Source organism: Callorhinus ursinus, unplaced genomic scaffold, assembly GCF_003265705.2.
Source record: "Callorhinus ursinus isolate GAN/ISIS: 27379988/994484 unplaced genomic scaffold, GSC_fseal_2.0 scaffold10, whole genome shotgun sequence".
NCBI lineage: Eukaryota > Metazoa > Chordata > Mammalia > Carnivora > Otariidae > Callorhinus > Callorhinus ursinus.
The window spans coordinates 79427554-79445506 of NW_027397072.1; the positions used below are offsets into that span (position 1 = coordinate 79427554).

Genomic DNA, 17953 nt, shown 5'->3' on the forward strand with positions numbered 1-17953 from the left:
AAGAAAAAAAAGAAGATAGCAGGAGGGGAAGAATGAAGGGGGGGAAACTGGAGCGGGAGACGAACCATGAGAGACGATGGACTCTGAAAAACAAACTGAGGGTTCTAGAGGGGAGGGGGGTGGGGGGGTGGGTTAGCCTGGTGATGGGTATTAAAGAGGGCACGTTCTGCATGGAGCACTGGGTGTTACATGCAAACAATGAATCAGGAACGCTACATCAAAAACTAATGATGTAATGGTATGGTGATTAACATAACAATAAAAAATTTAAAGAGAAAAAAACAAGTCTGCTTTCTTCACATGTTGTTGTTGAAGACAGGGTGATGTAACAGATGTAACTACTTTATGAATATTAATAAGGCAGTAACCAAATACCTGACAGTGTGTTTGCCTGCTGCCAAGATATCTATGGCCTGTATCACGAGGTCTCATCTGTGATGTTCTATGATGCTTATGTCTGCCTTTTCCTTCTCCAAAACTTCTCTGTATATTCCCAGGCTGTTCAAAATAGAATTCCAAGGGTGTATCGTCTGTAGGACTGGGCAGTAGCACAGTGTTATCTTGATCCTGGAGCTAACCCAAAGTTCCAGGAACCAAAACATCTTTAAACTTCCCAGTTTGAAAACTCTGTTCTATGAAACAACATTCTCTAACCAGGCATCTCTACTCTTTGCCTGTGGACCACTGTTTGAGCAGCCTGTTTGTGTTTTTTTAAAGCCTATTTCCCAGCCCCCGGGGCAGCTACGTGTCTTGTGGCACCATTAACAATGGAGTTTGGGGGCCAATCTGGGCATCCCTTCAGTGCTCACTGACTGTTCAAGAGTCTGCCTGTGACTCATGCCTTGGACTGCCCAGCACTGGGGTGCTGGATGGCTGTCACCAAGCATTTGAAAATTTGGAAATTCCACCTCAAGCTCAAGTCCAACGCTGTTGATTCTGGCTGATTCTGGCTGACTATGTTCATGTAAAACAATCCAAGCACTGACTCACTTTGGGAATCTGGGCATTCTTGGGCTTTTGATATTGAGACAGTGGAAAACTTGTGTCAGTGTAGATGCTACCAATAATTTTTTATCTATTTAAGCACTTGATCTTTTACGTATTTACCCAGAAATGTCCAAGGCTCACCAAAGATAAGAGTTAACACTCTTTTGCAAGGAGAGACTGATCCACAGTGCTGACAGACATACAATTATGGACACCAAGTAAGAACATTTTAGGCATTTGGGCACCAGTATTCTGTAATTTTCATCACAGAGCCCCTGTACACATGTTGTTAGATTTACACCTAAGTACTTTACTTTCTTTGAAGCAATTGTAAATGGTATTGTATTTTTATTTTGGTTCCTACTTGTTGTCAGTACACAGAAATGCAACTGATTCTCGTGTGTTGTTCTTGTATCCTATAATCTCCCAGAACTCATTTGTTTGTTCTATTTGATAGGTTCCCTGGGATTTTCCATATAGACAAGCATGTTGTCTCCAAATAGAGACAATTGTGTCTCTTCTTTTCCAATACGTATGCCTTCTATTTCTTGCCATACTGCAGCGGCTAGAACTTTTGGTGTTACATCGAATAAGACTGGTGTCAAATAGGTGTCAAATTTTGTAAAATGATTTTTTTGCATCAATGCATGTGATTATATGCATTTTCCTTTTTAGCTTGTTTGATACAAAAGATTACATGGGCTGATTTTCACATATTGAACCAGTGTTGCATACCTGGAATAAATGAATGCATGGTATATTATTCTTTTTATACATTGTTGGATTTAACTTGCTAAAATTTTCTTGAAAAAAATTTTAAAAAAATTTTTGAAGTATACAAGAGATATTGGTCTACGATATTCTTATTTTGTTTTTGTCTGGTTTTGGCATCAGGGTAATATTTACCTCATATGATTTGGGAATCTTATCTGGAAAAGACTTTACAAAATTAATGTTAATTTTTCTTTATATAAATGATAAAATTCTCCAGTGAAAACATCTGTGCCTAGAGACTTCTTTTTGGGGGGAGCTTTTAAATTACAAAGTAAATTTTCTTCACAGTTATATGGCTATTCAGGTTAACTATTTCAGCTTGGCTGAGTTCTCATAATTTGTGGGTTTTCAAGGATTTGACCCCTTTCATGTAAATTGCAAGATTTATGTGTTTAGAGTTATGTTCATAGGGTTATCTTATCCTTCTGACGTCTGCAGGGTCTTACAGTGGTACCCTTTGTTTCATTCCTCATATTGGTTACTTCTATTTTCTCTCTTTTTATCTTCAGTCTTGCCAGAATTTTATTAATTTCTTCAAAGAATCAGTTTTTTGTTTATTAATTTTTTCTATTGTTTTCCTGTTTTCAATTTCATTGATTTTAGCTTTTATTCTTGTTATTTCCTTTCTTCTACTTGCCTTGGGTATATTTTGCTCTTCTTTTTCTAGTTTCTTATGGCAGGACTTAGATAATTGATTTGAGATCTTTTTTCATTTCTAATGTAAGCATGTAGTGCTATAAATTTCCATCTTAATATTGTTTTAGCTATATCCCATAACACTTTGATATGTCATGTTTTCATTTTCAATTTCTATGTGTATTATAAATTTCCTTTTGAAATTTCCTCTTTGACCTATGGTTATTTAGAAATAAGCTGTTTAATTTCCAAGTGTTTGGAGATTTTCCTGTTGTCTTTCTGTTACTTTTAGTTTGATTCTGTTATGGTCAGAGAATATAATGTATATGATTTCTATTCTTTTAATGTTAAGGTTTGTTTTATGACCCAGAACAAGGCTTATCTTGGTGAATGTTCCGTGGGTACTTGAAAAGAATGTGTGTTCTAACTGTTGTGGGGTGAAGTGTTCTATTAATGTCAGTTAGATCCTGTTGCTTGAAGGTATTGTTCAATTCCTCTAATCATTGTTGATTTCCTGTCTAGTAGTCTATTAATTGCTGAGAATGGGGTTTTGCAATCCCTGACTATAACTATGGATTTGTCTGTTTATCTTTTCAGCTCCATCAGTTTTTGCTTCATGTATTTTGAAGTGCTTTTGTTTCTAAATATACATTTCAGGTTGGCATATCTCCTTGGTGGATTGATCCTTTTAACATTATGTAATTTCCCTCTTTGTCCCTTGTAATTTTCCTTGCTCTGAAATCTACTTTTAAAATATTAATATAGCCATTCTTAGTTTTTTAAATTAATTTTTACATGATGTGTCTTTCTGGTAGCTTTGCTTTTAACCTACGTATGCCATTGTGTTTGAAATGAGTTTTTTGTAGACACTAAGTAGTTGAATCATTTTTTAAAAATCCACTCTACCAATCTCTGTATTTTGATTGGTGTATTTAGACCATTTACATTGAATGTAATTATTGATAGGTTAGGGTTTAAGTCTGCCATATTGTCAGTTACTTACTGTTTTTCTTTTGTTTCTCATTCCTTTTTTTTTTTCTTGCCTTCGTGTGGGTTACCTGAATATTTTTTAGAGTTCCATTTTGATTTATTTATAATGATTTTGAGTATATTGCTTATATTGTTTTCTTAAGGGTTGTTCTCAGTATTGCCACAGATAGATCACTTATCACAGCCTTCTGGTATCCACTTTGCGTAAAATGTAGAAGCTTTAATTCAAGTTCCTTTATCCTCTCTACTGTGAAAACTATCTTCATCAGTTCACCTGGGTTTGGAACAGTTTTAGAAGTTTAAGTCTGAAATATGTAAGCCCTGTGGTCTCTGAACTTCCAGTGTGACTCTGAGGTCTCAGAGCCATTACTGCATCCAATAATACTTATGGACATAGGCACCAGGCCTACAGATATCTCACATAACACACCCTCCCTTTGTCTATAGATGTATTTTAAAAAAACATAAGAATAAACTACCAACTCTGGCTTAGACCTCAGATGTAACACAAAAGCCCTGGGAAGAATGTCAGCATCAATACATTGTGCCATGTCTTTGGTTGCAATTGGGTAAAACAAAGTACTAGGTATTGGAATGTATGGATTTCACCATGGAGAGCCACTTGACTTTCAGAATTCGGTTCCTATATTATCTCTGAATTCTAGAAATTAAAACCAGCAAAGCAACTAATCGTGTTTCTGGCCCTTTATTTGCTTTGCCAGCCCCTGGGTTCACCTAATCAGTGGATTAAACTATACAGTTCTAGACCATGAGACATACTATGTTACTAGGTCACTGTGCTAATGCCTGACTAACCTACATTTCAAAATGTTCAGGCAATAACTAAGGTGAATTTTCATTTTGTAGTGATTTTATATGCCTATCATATATTTATTACTAATATATTTATTATATTATGAGGAAATATATTAGGGGCAAAATCAGGTACCCATATATTTGGTATAATGATAGAGGAACTGAGCTAGAATTTGAAACTCATGTGGCATTATCACAGAAGTAGGAAAGGATCTCATGTGAGAACCTAGAGAGACAATCAGGAGAATTAGAAGAATGTACTCTCAGCAGAGAGAATGGCATGAACAGAGCTAGGTAGAAGAAAGATCCCAGAGCATGACAGAGGAATAGCAAGTATTAGTTTGGATCATGCTTTGGGTATGTGGGGACTGAGGGTAGATAGTGGAAGATGAAGCTAGAGAAAGAAATAGGGGAAGATCACAAAAGATTCTAAAATCCAGGTTTGGAATTTGAACTTAATTTTTGGTAGTACATAGTTATCAAACACTTTAGAGCAGAGAAGTGGCATGATCAGAACTGTGTTTTTTTAAAATTTATTTATCTGGGGGGAGGGGCACAGGGAGAGGGAGAGAGGGTCTCAAGCAGACTCCCTGCTGAGCTCAGAGCCCAACACAGGGCTAGATCCCATGACCCTTAGATCATGACCTGAGCTGAAACAGAGTTGGACGCTTAACTGACTGCACCACCCAGGCACCCCCAGAACTGTACTTTAGGTTAATTAATCTGGCAGCTTCGTAGAGATGGTATGAAGCAATTGGGGGCAGGGAGATCAGGTTTCTACAGAGGACAGGGAAGGGAGAAAGGGAAGGCCCAAACTCAGGTGGCCATAAAGACTTACAGAAAAAGAATTATGTAGGAGAAGCTATGGGCATAGAACTTGATAGGCTATAGCAAGTTACCAAGTGTTGGGGCCAAGGAAGGGGAGAGAAACCATGGTTCTGAGTCTGGAGGTCACTGTTAGCAAAAGTAGGCAATATAAAAGTAAGAGCTGGGGGCAAGAATGGAGAGGAGTATTAGATTTTGAATATGTAGGATTTGGGGTCTCAGTAGATGGCAGGAAAGACTGGTTAGAAGCTCAAGGAAGATATCACAGTTAGGGATCTCAACTTGAGAGGCATCTGGACAGAGATGAGAGTTAAAGCTATGGGAATGGATAAGATCATCATGAGAAGGATGTAGAGAAAAAGAAACAGACCAAAGACTGAACCTTCCCTCATAGGGTGGCAGACAAGGAACAGATGGTTCCAAGAGGGCTTGATCAATGAACGGGGCCATAGGCTGCAAAGACATCAAGGGAGTTAAAGACTCAGAAAGGGCCACTGGTTTGGCCCAGTGGTGGGCCCACAAGTAGCAGACAGGTAGTGGACAGGTGGTCAGGAAGAGAACCCTTGAGAGCGAGTGGCTATGATGGTTGATGGATGCGCCTGTTGTTTCCTTTGGGAAAATATGAACCAGTTACAGGCCCAGGTAGGAAGAGCACCTAAGAAAAGAACAAGATAGGAGGAAGGACATGAGGTGAGGGGCACCAGAAGAGAAAAGGATCAGACATTTCTTCTACTGAGATGGGAGAGAGGGGGGCTGGGATAAAGCTAGGAAAAGGTTTAAGGTGAAAACAATGGAAACATAGGGTGTTGCTCCAAACATAATGTACTCACGACCAGATTATTTTTCTTTTCAATCAAAACCCCCCTTTTTTTTTGCTGAAATTAATATGACCCAGTTAGGGCAAAGGTGGTTTTCCAAGTCTGACTAATCATCAAAATTAACTGTGAAACTTTCCCAAAATACATATTTCTAGGCCCAAACCCAGCCACACCAAGTCAGAATTTCCCAGGAATCTGCATTTTAAAGCCCTTTCAGGGATTCTGAAGGTTAGCTAGGTTTGGGACCTCCTGAGTATGGTTTTCCAACCAAGGTCATGCATCAGGATCACAGGGGCAGGCACGAATTAACTGACTCTGCAGAGCACAGCTTATTCATATTTCAAAAAGCTCTCCAGATGATCCGATGTGCACCCTGGATAAGAACCACAGTAAAGAGATTGGATTGGGAAAAAACAAAAACAAAAAAACCCAGTAACTAGTTGCATAGAATACTGAAATTCACCGAACCGATTGGTTCTCTGTTACTTATGTCACCTGACAATTTCCTTTGGACATTTCTCCTATCGAAACGGCATCTGCTCCTAACCTGGCTGTCACAGGTGGACTGATGTGTTTCTCTGTGGCTTCTCAGTGCATTTACACAGGCGGCCAGGCCTGCGGGGATGCCATCTGTGGCTCTGTGGAGAGAGCCTGGCTTTGAAATTTTTTGAAGTCTCTTTAAGGGAAAATATACGGAATAACATTGTTCAGTCTCTGAACTAATGACACAGTGTATCTCATAAAAGAAACAAAGATGCAGAATGGAGGAAAGAGGATAGAAAAAGCAATGATGGTTCCTATTTCACTAACCTAAAAGAAAATATTGTCAGGCAGATTCATAATTTGGCCAGAAAATTCCTTGCACTGTTTGGTCGATTTTTTTTTTTTAAAGCAACAGTAACAATACAACAGTTACAGAAATGAGAGCCTGGCACAGTTGCTTGGCTCTGAGGGAGGCCATAAGCCCAGCCCTTTTAAAAGCTCTCAAAGAAATACAAAATTTTCTTTTATCCCACATGATGGTGTGATCCAATTCCTGCTCCAGCAGCCCGGACATATCATCTGTTGGAGTATTTAAGTTTACGGCACAGAAGGAAACTGTCAGCTCCTCTCCCCTTTTATAGGACACTCACATTTGCATACTCAACAGACAGTACAAGCCTCAAAGGCCATACTCCCCCAAATGCAATAATCCTACTCTTGAAATACAGAAGATAAAATAGTAGCATGAAAATATTCTTACCCCGATGAAGGCTGGCTCCAGCTGTGGCTTAGAAAGTCAAAAACTAGTAAACTTGCTTGTAATAACATCCTAAAAATTCCAAAGGTTATTTTCCCCCATCCACAGTTAAAAAGCCATCTCCTACAGAACAGTGTCACATCTGTGACGTGTCCAGATTAAGGCAAGAGGTTTCTTGCTTCTAGTAATTTGTCTGGTTTGAGATTAAAGAAAAAAAAATCTGTCTTGAAGCTGTCAGTTAATATTTTTTAACTTTAAAAAAAGCCATCTTCATGCTTCACAGCAGAACTGTGTGATTTTTAAACAGAGGTAAATTCTCCTCCATATCAGGTATCTTATTGAGATATATATATATTTTGCATTTTAGTGCAAGGCAAGCAAACAAAAGGTTATCCACGAAGTTTCAAATGCATGTTAGTAACATAAAGTGAAGTTACCTTTCTTTGATATCCAATTACCTATGCATCTCACTGAAAAAACAAAATCCTCTTTGCAATTAATAAAAAATTGTGGTATTCTAACAAAGCTGGAAGCTAAGGATCTTCAAATTCCAAATCTTTCCATTCCTGGATGAGCTTTGGTAGTCAGATGTTAATAGGATGCCTGTTTTTTTTTTTTTTTTGGCCAGTGTTCAGGCTAAAGAGTCTGTGAAACAGACTTTTTCCATCCTATGACCTCAGTTTTAGGATTTTTTTCTTGCAAAATGTTAGTTATTTTGCTTGGCAGATTGCCAGAACCCCTTCTTCCCTTCCCTCTCTTCTCCCTTCCCTTCTCTCCCTTCCTCACCTTGCTTATCTTCTATTCTTTGATAAAGTATGGATTTAAATTAATCCAGCTGGACCTACACTTACATGGTGTTTGGTAGGGTTGCTAGAATTAGCAAATAAAAGTACAGGATGCCCAGTTAAATTTGAAATTCAGGTAAAAAATGAATAATTTTTAATATAAATATATCCCAAATATTGCATGGGATATACTTATGCTAAAAAAATTATTCCCAAATATTGCACCGGATATACTAATACCAAAGAACTATTCCTTTTTGCTCTGAAATTCAAATTTAACTGTGTGCCTTGTATTTTATCTGGCAATACTAGTTTGGATGTTAAACAGAAGGGCTAAAAAAACAACAAAGACATCTATTTACAACTGGAAGAAGAGAAATTTCCATTCCTATCCTTCTGAATGCTTTTTGTCTCGGTATAACACTCAATGGCATTGGTTTATTTTTGACCCATCCAGTTTTACTAACAGTCTCACAAAGCATACCACATCCTGACACTGTCTGAAGAAGTCCACAGGGTTTCAGCTCTGAATCACCAGAGCCCAGAACTCGCAAAATGGGTCCCGCATGCAGACAGCACGGGGTCGTAGTCCCGCCACAAAACCAAAGAAACACTCAAGTTTTAATCGATCATTCTCCTTTGAAATTTGTGCATCAAATTTAATATTTTCAAAGGCACTGAAAGAGTTTTCTCTCTATCGTTCCCACTCTGAGGCAATTTAGCATGATTAGTACAGTCATTATTAGGAAAAACAACAGAATTCAATTGTACTTCAAAATGTAATAAAATGATCACCTCTTGGACATTTTGAAAGGGAAGATGAAAATATTGATATGCTCCAGACATTTAAGATAAGATGACGATCTTAATTACATTAATTATTAATTCAAGTGTATTTTCCAACATCTAAGTACACCCAAGGGGGGCATGTAATTCAGAAATGATGTTCTCTTATTCAAAGATGTATTAATATTCAGTATTCTGAAAATATGTTGAAGTCTGATTGCCAGAATGGAGAATGTATAAAAGTGGGGTTAAAAGCAAGGGTTCGGGAATCAAACTGAGTTCAAATCCCAGCTTTGTCACACACTAGCTGTGTGACGCTGGGCAAGTTACTTACCCTCTCTGTGCATCATTTCCCTTATCTGTAAATGGGGACAACCATTCCAGAGAGCTGTGAGAATGATACGAGTAAAATGCTTAGAACAGTGCCTACCACACAGTAAAGTGCTCAGTAAATTTTGGGGGTGAGGGTCATAGCCTAAACTGTCAATAGGAAAACAAAACTCACAAAATCAGAGACTGGCTCCATTTTTACAATTGGCCCAGGAGAAAAATGATTTTTTTTTCCTGTGGCCAAATGGATGATATATTTAAATTTTCAGAATGATAAATACCAGTATTTTATGTATTTATCCATTAAAAAAATCTTCTCTTTGTTTTCAGAGCATATAACTTCTTGGGTTGTGTGAAATTAGCATCAGATTATTTCAAGAAGTGAAGTTATTTGGTTAACAGTCCTATCCAACTATTGGTTGTTTTTCTTTTTCACCTTGCTTATATTCTCTTTACTCTCCCCAACTCCAAAAGCAAATGAACAACACACTTTCCCCCATTCCTACAAGCCAATTAATCTAACTCAACCCTCTAGCATTAGCGTTAAACAGATTTTTGAATGAAATAGTCCCCAGTCACTGGGTTTCCTGCCATCTGGTCACTTCGAATTTCATTTGTTTGTGTTTTGAACCAGGAACGGAGTCCAACAGTGCTGGGTCTACTCTACAACGCAGCTCAGGTGTCTGCAGTCAGAGGTGGTGGTAAAGAAAGAGTGCTTTCAAGTCAGATACCTCTAGGGTAATATCCTGGCTGGGCCACACTACCTGTGTGAGCTCCCCGAGACTCGCTTTCTTTATCTATAAAAAGAGAGATTCTAATACTGTCTCCTTTTTTGGGGTTGCTATGAAGATTCAAAGAGTTGATTCTTCTACAGGGTGATCCTATGTTTTGGTTTACACCTGTCGTCCCTGCATCACTGTTAAATTATATAGTTATCCAATTTTTATTAGGCATTTAACACACAGACTGGCTGGTCACTATTCAGGATTTGTTACCTCTTTTTTTTTTATTTTTTAAAGATTTTTATTTATTTGACAGAGAAAGAGACAGCAAGAGAGGGAACACAAGCAGCGGGAGTGGGAGAGGGAGAAGCAAGCTTCCCTCGGAGCAGGGAGCCCGATGCAGGGCTCAATCCCAGGACCCTGGGACCGTGACCTTAGCCAAAGGCAGACGCTTAAAGACTGAGCTACCCAGGCACCCAGGATTTTTTACCTCTTAATCATGATATACCAATACCTTTATACTATTCTAAAGAAATGCTTTAAGTCCCACCAAGCCCTCATTTTTAAAAGCAGGGATGGCCTTTTTAACATAGAAAGATGAGTGCGTGCATGTGTGTCAAAGTTTGGTCACCTGCCCACTATCCCTACCTTCCCTGTCCCTTTGTCTATTTCAGCTATAAGAAGCTCAAAGTGGGGGTGGAGTTCTCTGCGGTAGAACCTTGAGGGCAGAGGCTTAAATATTTTACATGCTTTGGTGGGATCGTGTGAGTACTGCTTTAGCAAAATATACTCTGCCAACAGTGCAGAAGGCCCTCTGAGGTGAGCAGGGGGGCCAGGGCTGGGAAGCTGTCCTTTTCCTTCTGCCAGCTACTTGGACTGTCAGATGAATCCCAGACTGCAGCCTCGGCTCTTTCCAAGATCTCCATCACTGTGCAGTAACAGCGCCCTTCCTCACTGTCTATAACCAGGCTTCCTCCTACTTCTTCCCCAGCTCTCTGGGACACAGTCCTTTTGATGATCTGGAGGGAGGGAAGACTTTCCCTTGTATAGGCTTTCAGGGAAATACCAGCCCTTCATGCAGAAACAGGATTTCTCCCTTAAAATCGCCTCTGCTTCATGTGCCCTCTGTACCAGGCCACAGACTGAAAGTGGTTCCTGCAAGTGGTTCTGGAGCTGGCTGACCTAGCTGAAATCTAGGCCATGGCCCACTGCAAAATCTCCTCGAGCCAACTTGCAACTCTGAGACTTTGATTCTCTGTTCTATAACATGGGATGTAATAATACAATAATGCACCTCATTGGATTATTTTAAGAATTAAATAAGACAACATGTCCAGTACAGCCTCTGGCACAAAATAGGCATTTAATGCCTGGAAAGTATCATAATGGTACCAGGCTGCCTGGGGAGAGATCAGCATTAGAGGCAAAGAGAATCTGTGTGATCGGGGGGTGGGAAGAGGGGGAGAATTCAGTTTGCAAATATATAAACACTGCATTTTGGAGATTTACATCTTAATTAAAATCTGTAGAAGAGAAAGAACAAATCGCTAGTGGTATTTCTGAACGAAGATACAGAAAATGCACAGCAAATGTATTCCAACCATCCCTTGTGTTATTCCACATTCATTCATTGATTCATACCAACGATTTCTTATTGTGTAGGTATTATGTCTAAATAGCTGGGCAAAGCTTCAGCACAAGAGCATGAAGAAGCTTTATAAAAGAAAATATTTGGAGGAAGCATAATTAGTCTGTTAATGACAGGCAATATTTATTGATTACCCACTGCGATCAATAAATATGGTCATATTTATTGATTTACCACACTCTCCCATGGCCTAAGTGACTCCTCAGAAAAATGTTGCTATTATGCTAAAGCCACAGTGAATACTCCTCAGAAAAATGTTGCTATAATGCTAAAGCCACAGTGAATACAGAGTAGCTAAAGCTTATTAATTAATGTCTGTGGGGACTGGAATTGCTCATTGCAGAAGTGTCAAATTCATGTCCAGAAACTGTCCACCTTAATCATTAAGTGAAGGAAGCAGTTACTTATGCGATCTAATTAGGGGTCGCCGCAAAACTCTTCCTTGTTGCGTAACGTACACTCCAACTATCTACCTTCTTGAGCCTGTGAATGGGTCCTAAAATTTTCTGAGTTGTCAGGCCTCCTTTGAGCTCAGGCTTTCCTTGGCCCTGTGAGAACACTTATGGCTTCTCTGAGGGGAGTACTGCCGGGTATAAACTAGTCATATTCTGGTAGTGTGGGGAATGGCAGCGCCGAGTGGGAAGAGACTCACTGGATACAAACCTCCGGGCAAGCTTCTTACACCCTTTCAGCCTCAGTTTCCTCATCTGTAAGAGATGAAGAAAGAACTCCCTTGGAGGCTACGGGGAGGTCTGAAGAGGGGCACGTCATTTCCTTCTCCTTCCTTACTCCTTTGGCACAGATTATGTATCATTAGTTGGTCAGTAAACGATAGTGTGTTATGAACATTGGTTGGCAAAAGGTGGATTGGTGTGGTTTGATCTGTATTTTAAAATATTAAATAAGAATAGAAGATGTCAGAGTAATTGTAGGTAATGTTTTGTGAAACCATTCTTTCAGTACATACACTTTCATCGGACATGATACAAAATGTACTTCTGACTGTGTAGGTTATGTTCAAAAAGGATGAAATGAGTATACACCCAAAATAACTAAAGGCAGGAATTCAAAGAGGTAGTTGTATACTCATCTTCATAAGTAGCGTTATTTGCAACAGCTAAAAAGTAGAAGCAACCCAGGTATCCACTGATGGATGAATGAAATCACACACCATGGAATATTATTTCATTGTGTGTGTGTGTGTGTGTGTGTGTGTGTGTGTGTATACACCATGGAATAATATTCAATCATAAAAAGGAAGGAAATTCCTTTTTAAAAAGGAAAGAATTTCTGACACATGCTACAACGTGGATGAACCTTTGAAGACATCATGCTAAGTGAAATAAACCAGATACAAAAGGATAAATACTATATGATTCCACCTATACGAGGTCCAGTCAAATTCATAGAGACAGAAAGTAGACTGGTGGTTGCCAGGGGGAGATGGGAGTTACTGGCTACGACAATTCATTAATTCAGCATATTAGCAGAGTTTCCATTTGGGGAGATCAAAGGAGTTCTGTGGATGGATGGGAGTGATGATCGTACAACTTTGTGACTGTGCCTAATGCTACTAACCTGTACACTTAAAAATGGTTAAGATGGTAGATTTTATGTTACATGTATTTTATCACAATTAAAATTTTAAAAAGACAGTAAATTACAAAAAAAAAATATTGAGAAACCCTGACCTAGATAACACTCTGAGAAGTGTATTTGGGTGGAGCCTGGACATAAAGGAAAGAGAAAGCGTGGGTCTCTGGGGAACCAAATGGGTCAGGGAATATACTCTCTAGTATTTTGAAGAATTCTCTTTTGTGACCTCTGGGACCATGGGCCTTCCAGTCTGGCATAAGAACACAAAACAGAAGGTTTGCTTCTGTGAGAGCATAATTTCCAACCTACATTCTAGGGTTCATATTGTATTTTAATTTGAGAGTACAACCAATATGATAGCAATGTCTAGCTTCCCCCTCAGGTAAAACTGATACACTCATCTGTTCTCTTTCAACAAGGCTGTCCAGTCTTGGACTCATTCGTATCTGAGTGTTGGGTCAAGGTCTTCCTTCCTTATTGCATAAACCATACCTCTCAAAGGCCTTCAACCTAAATTTGTTCAATTACATAATGAGGGGGTCCAAGGAGCCCTAAAGGCCCTTCCTATTATATTTTTTATTCTTGGTGTCTGAGAGTTGAAGAAACAGAATCTGGCCAATTTTTTCTAGGCAAAAGTTGTACACCAGGTTTCTCATTTTCTTAGCAGACAGAATCCTGGCAAATTGTTTAAACAGATACGGAAAGGAAGTCTCTGGGGACAGACACCTCATAGACTAAAAGAACAGCCATTATTTAGATACGGATGCTGTGGCCAAAATAAATATCAGGAAGGTTTCAAAGTTCTCTGAAAACACACACACACACACACACACACACACACACACACGCATGTACAAACTATAAAACCATCTTTTGGTAACAGTTCTCAAATCAACTTTGATCTCTCAACTTCCAGAACCTATTATATGATCAGTTTGTATAACCTTATTATTAAATGCACATGTATAAATGACAGATTTCTCTGTGTTTGGCATACAATTGTTTCTCTATTTTTTCCTTTGTATTTAACATTTTCTAAGACAGCTCTACAAGGGGCATAAGAAATTTTTAATGAATATGGTCATGAACTGTTTATGTCCCTCCAAAATTCGTATGCTGAAATTCTAACTCCCAAGTGATGGTATTAGGAGGGCGTTGGGGAGGTAATTAGAATCAGTGTCCTTATATGAAGGAATATAATAAAGCTTGCTTCCTCTCTCTTCTCAGCAAGAAGATGGCCATCTGCAAACCAGGAAGTGGGCCCTCACCAGATGCTGGATTTGCCAGCACCTTGATCTTAGACTTCCCAGCCTCTGAAACTGCAAGAAGTAAATTTCTATTGTTTACAAGCCACCCAGTCTATGGTAGTTTGTTTTAACAACCTGAACTGACAAAGATAAATATTTTTCATTGATGTGGACTTTCATCTTTATAAATGACTCACAGAGTTGGACATTATATACCTAGAAAGGATCTTTGGGCATCATCTAGACCCACTCTGTTCTACCAATCAATGATAGTGACATCTTCTAAGACATTTAAAAACAGAAGTCAGTGGTAAATTCTTTAGCCTCCTCCAGGTCATGCTTTCTTTACAGGAGAGGTGTAAACCCACGCACTCCTTGCCTATGCTCCTATTGTCTGAAGGCTTGGAGGAGAGCTCATTCCAGTTAACATCGCTGGACTAGACTGACCACTAGCCTTTCTTCTTCACTGCCTCAGCTCCACTAGAAGACCTTTTGAAACTTTCGTTTTTATCACCCTTCACCCCTTCTCAGTTTACCTTTTTTTTTTAAAGGAAAGATTAAAATTCTAACTGAGCTCTGATACCAACTGCTAAGACAGGGTTGTTTTCTATCTTTTGTAAGTCATGAATCCTGTTAGGATTACAGTAATAACTGTTTATTGGTTGCCTACCAGGTAACTGGCACTTTCTATACATGAATTTCAACTACTGTATAAACTTTGGAGAAAGAACATTCTGTGAGTCATTCTAATTCAGTATGAGCTTATAATAATTTCCAAGTCTTTTACTGTACCATATGCACACCTGATGGACCCTTCTTTTTCTGTCTCCTTTATTTATTTTTTTCTCCTAGGAGCTGAATACTTTGTGTTTGATCCCACTTCTTTCATTTATGAAGGTGATTTCAAATCTTCATGAAGTTTTTAACATTATAGGTGCTTTTTTCAATGAAGGGCCATCTACAGATACAGGAGGGTCCTGCCTCGGGATTCTTCTACAAGGGTATGCTATTGACCTCTCATTTGCGAGTGGATTTGTTAGTGGTTGGCAAGTCTGAATTAAGCAAGCACAGTGACCCTATCGAACTGCGGCCTCCATAGTATTTTGGGAATCTCCACTTGCTCATTATCCCTAGAACTTTTCTAGTACAGATGACAATCTGACAGGATCTCAATCTACTCTTCCTCTGCAAGCACCACCTTAATTGCTTGCTCCTCCTGGCCTGATTATTGTCTCCAAAGAAACTTCAGAAGACCTCAAAGACAGCAGTAGAGTGGGACAGAGAGGTTAAAAGCTTGGCTTGAAGGTTCCAAATCTTGGGTTTAAATCCTGGCTTTGCCACTTCAAGCTATATAGAGCAGAAACCTTAATTCTCCTCTTTTTGCCTGTAAAATAGGGTGTTATTGGATTTTTGCTAAAAATTAGAGGTGATAAAACATGTAAACTGTTAAGACTAGTACTTGGTCAAGGTAAAAGCTCAAAACAGGTCAATTATTATTATCACCAGATAGAAAAGCTGCTACATAAATTTATCTTTTCTGTAAATTAATTTTGTTATTTGTTTAATTGAGGCAAAATTTATAGATAGTGAAGTGCACAGAACTTAAGTGTAAAATTCAGTGGGGTTTTGATAAATGTATATCCTTCTCACACAGCACAAATTAAAATATAGAACCCTTCCATCACTTTAGAAATTTCATCATGACCCCTTCCAGTCAATCCCCAGCTCTTCAGAGCAACCACCAGCAATGAATGAGAGTTCTTGTTGCTCCATATCCTCACCAGCATTTGGTGTTGTCAGTGTTCTGGGTTTGGGCCATTCTAATGGCCATTCTACTAGTGGTATCTCATTGTTTTCATTTGCATTTCCCTGATGATGTATGGAGTAAGAGCATCTATTCATGTTAAGGTCTTTGGCCCATTTTTAAATTGGGTTGTTTTCTTATTGTTGAGTTTTAAGAATTCTTTGTGTATTTTGGATACCAGTCCTTTATCAGATATGTTTTTCACAAGTATTTTCTCCCAGTCTTATTCCCTTGACATTAACTCGTCTTCATATTCTCATCTTCTCATTCTTTTCACATTGTTTTCCATGGAGCAGATGTTTTTAATTTCAATGAAATCCAGTTTATCAATTATTACTTTCATGAATTATTCCTTTGGTGGTGTATCTAAAAAGTCTTCACCACACCCAAGGTCGTCTAGATTTTCTCCTATATTATCTTCTAGGAGTTTTATAGTTTTGTGTTTTATATATAGGTCTGTAACCCATTTTGAGTTAACTTTTGTGAGGGGCATAAGGTCTGTCTAGATTCTTTTTTTCCTATGTGGATATCCAGCTGTTCCAGCACCATTTGTTTAAAAGGTTTTGGTCCACTGTAGTCTTTGCTCCTTTGTCAAAGATCAGTTGACTGTATTTATGTATTTATTCTGTTCCACTGATCTATTTCTGTATTCTTTTGCCAATACCACACTGTCTTGATTACTGTTGCTTTACAGTAAGTCTTGGATAGTCCTTTAGTCCTCCAATTTTGCTCTTTTCCTTCAATATTGTGTTGGTTCTTCTGGGTATTTTGCCTCTCCATATAAACTTTAGGATCAACTTGTTGATATCCACAAAACAACTTGCTGGAAGTTTGATTGTGATTGCATTGAATCTACAGATCAAGTTGGGAAGTATGTTGACTTTTGATTAGAAGTATTCCATTCTGTGAATAAACCATACGTATTTGTCCATTCACCAGTTGATGGATATTGGGGTTGCTTCCAGTTTTTGACTATTATGAATAAAGCCACTACAAATATTCTTGTACAAATCTTTTAAAGGACACATTTTCCATTTTTCCTGCGTGAATACTACAAAGGGAATTGCTGAGTCATGCAATAAGTATGTGTTTAATTGCTGGTCAAATGTGTTTAACTTGACTAAAACCAGTCAAATGGTTTTCAAAAATGGTTATGCCATTTTACTTTTCTACCAGCAATGCATGAGATTTCCAACTGCTCCAGATCCTTGCCACTATTTGGTATTGTCAGTCCTTTCAATTTTAGCGGGTGGGTATAATGGCATCTCATTGTGGTTTTAATTTTTATTTCCCTGAAGACGAATGTTACTGAAATGGCATTTTTCAAGTTATTAAAGTGAAATGCATCTCTTAAGCTGCTTGTTAGCCATTTGTGTATATTCTTTTGTCTGTTTGAGGAGGTTGCCCATTTGAAACATTCGTTTCTTTATCATTTTGTTATTGAATTGTCAGAGTTCCTTATGTATTCTGGATACAAATTATTTGTCAGATATATGTATTACAAATATATCCTCCCAGTCTGTGTCTTGCCTTGTCATTTTGTTGAGAAGGTATTTTTAATTTTGAGTTCAACAGGATTTTCTTTTATATTGTATGTTTTTGGAACCTCTGTAAGACATCTTTGCCTATCTCAGGTTGTGAAGATATTCTCCTATGTTTTTCTCTAGAAACTTTATAGTTTTAGCCTTTATATTGAGGTCTATGATTCATCTCAATTGTATGTAGTGTGAGATTCCTATTTTTTTCCCCCAGCAGTTGGTCCAACACTATTTGTTGAAAGCATTTGGCTTTTGCCAATGAACTGCTTGGTGGTTCTGTGAAAAATCAATTGACCATATATGTATGGGTCTATTTCTAGACTCTATTTTGCTCCATTTATGCACTATATATAATACTTCAGTTTTATAAGTCTTGAAATCAGGAACTGTAAGGCCTTCAACCTTGTTCTT

At 38.3% G+C, this 17953-nt stretch overlaps 1 protein-coding gene across 3 annotated transcripts in view; it reads right to left on the minus strand.

The window, feature by feature from the left end:
- The window catches only part of AFF3 (ALF transcription elongation factor 3), a 568701-nt gene that overhangs the window by 147305 nt on the left and 403443 nt on the right, over window positions 1-17953 (minus strand). For all 3 annotated transcript variants that reach the window (XM_025869010.1, XM_073897854.1, XM_073897853.1), the window contains one exon: window positions 8992-9045. In XM_025869010.1, coding sequence (XP_025724795.1) covers window positions 8992-9045 — 54 coding nt within the window. The remainder of the gene's footprint in view (window positions 1-8991; window positions 9046-17953) is intronic.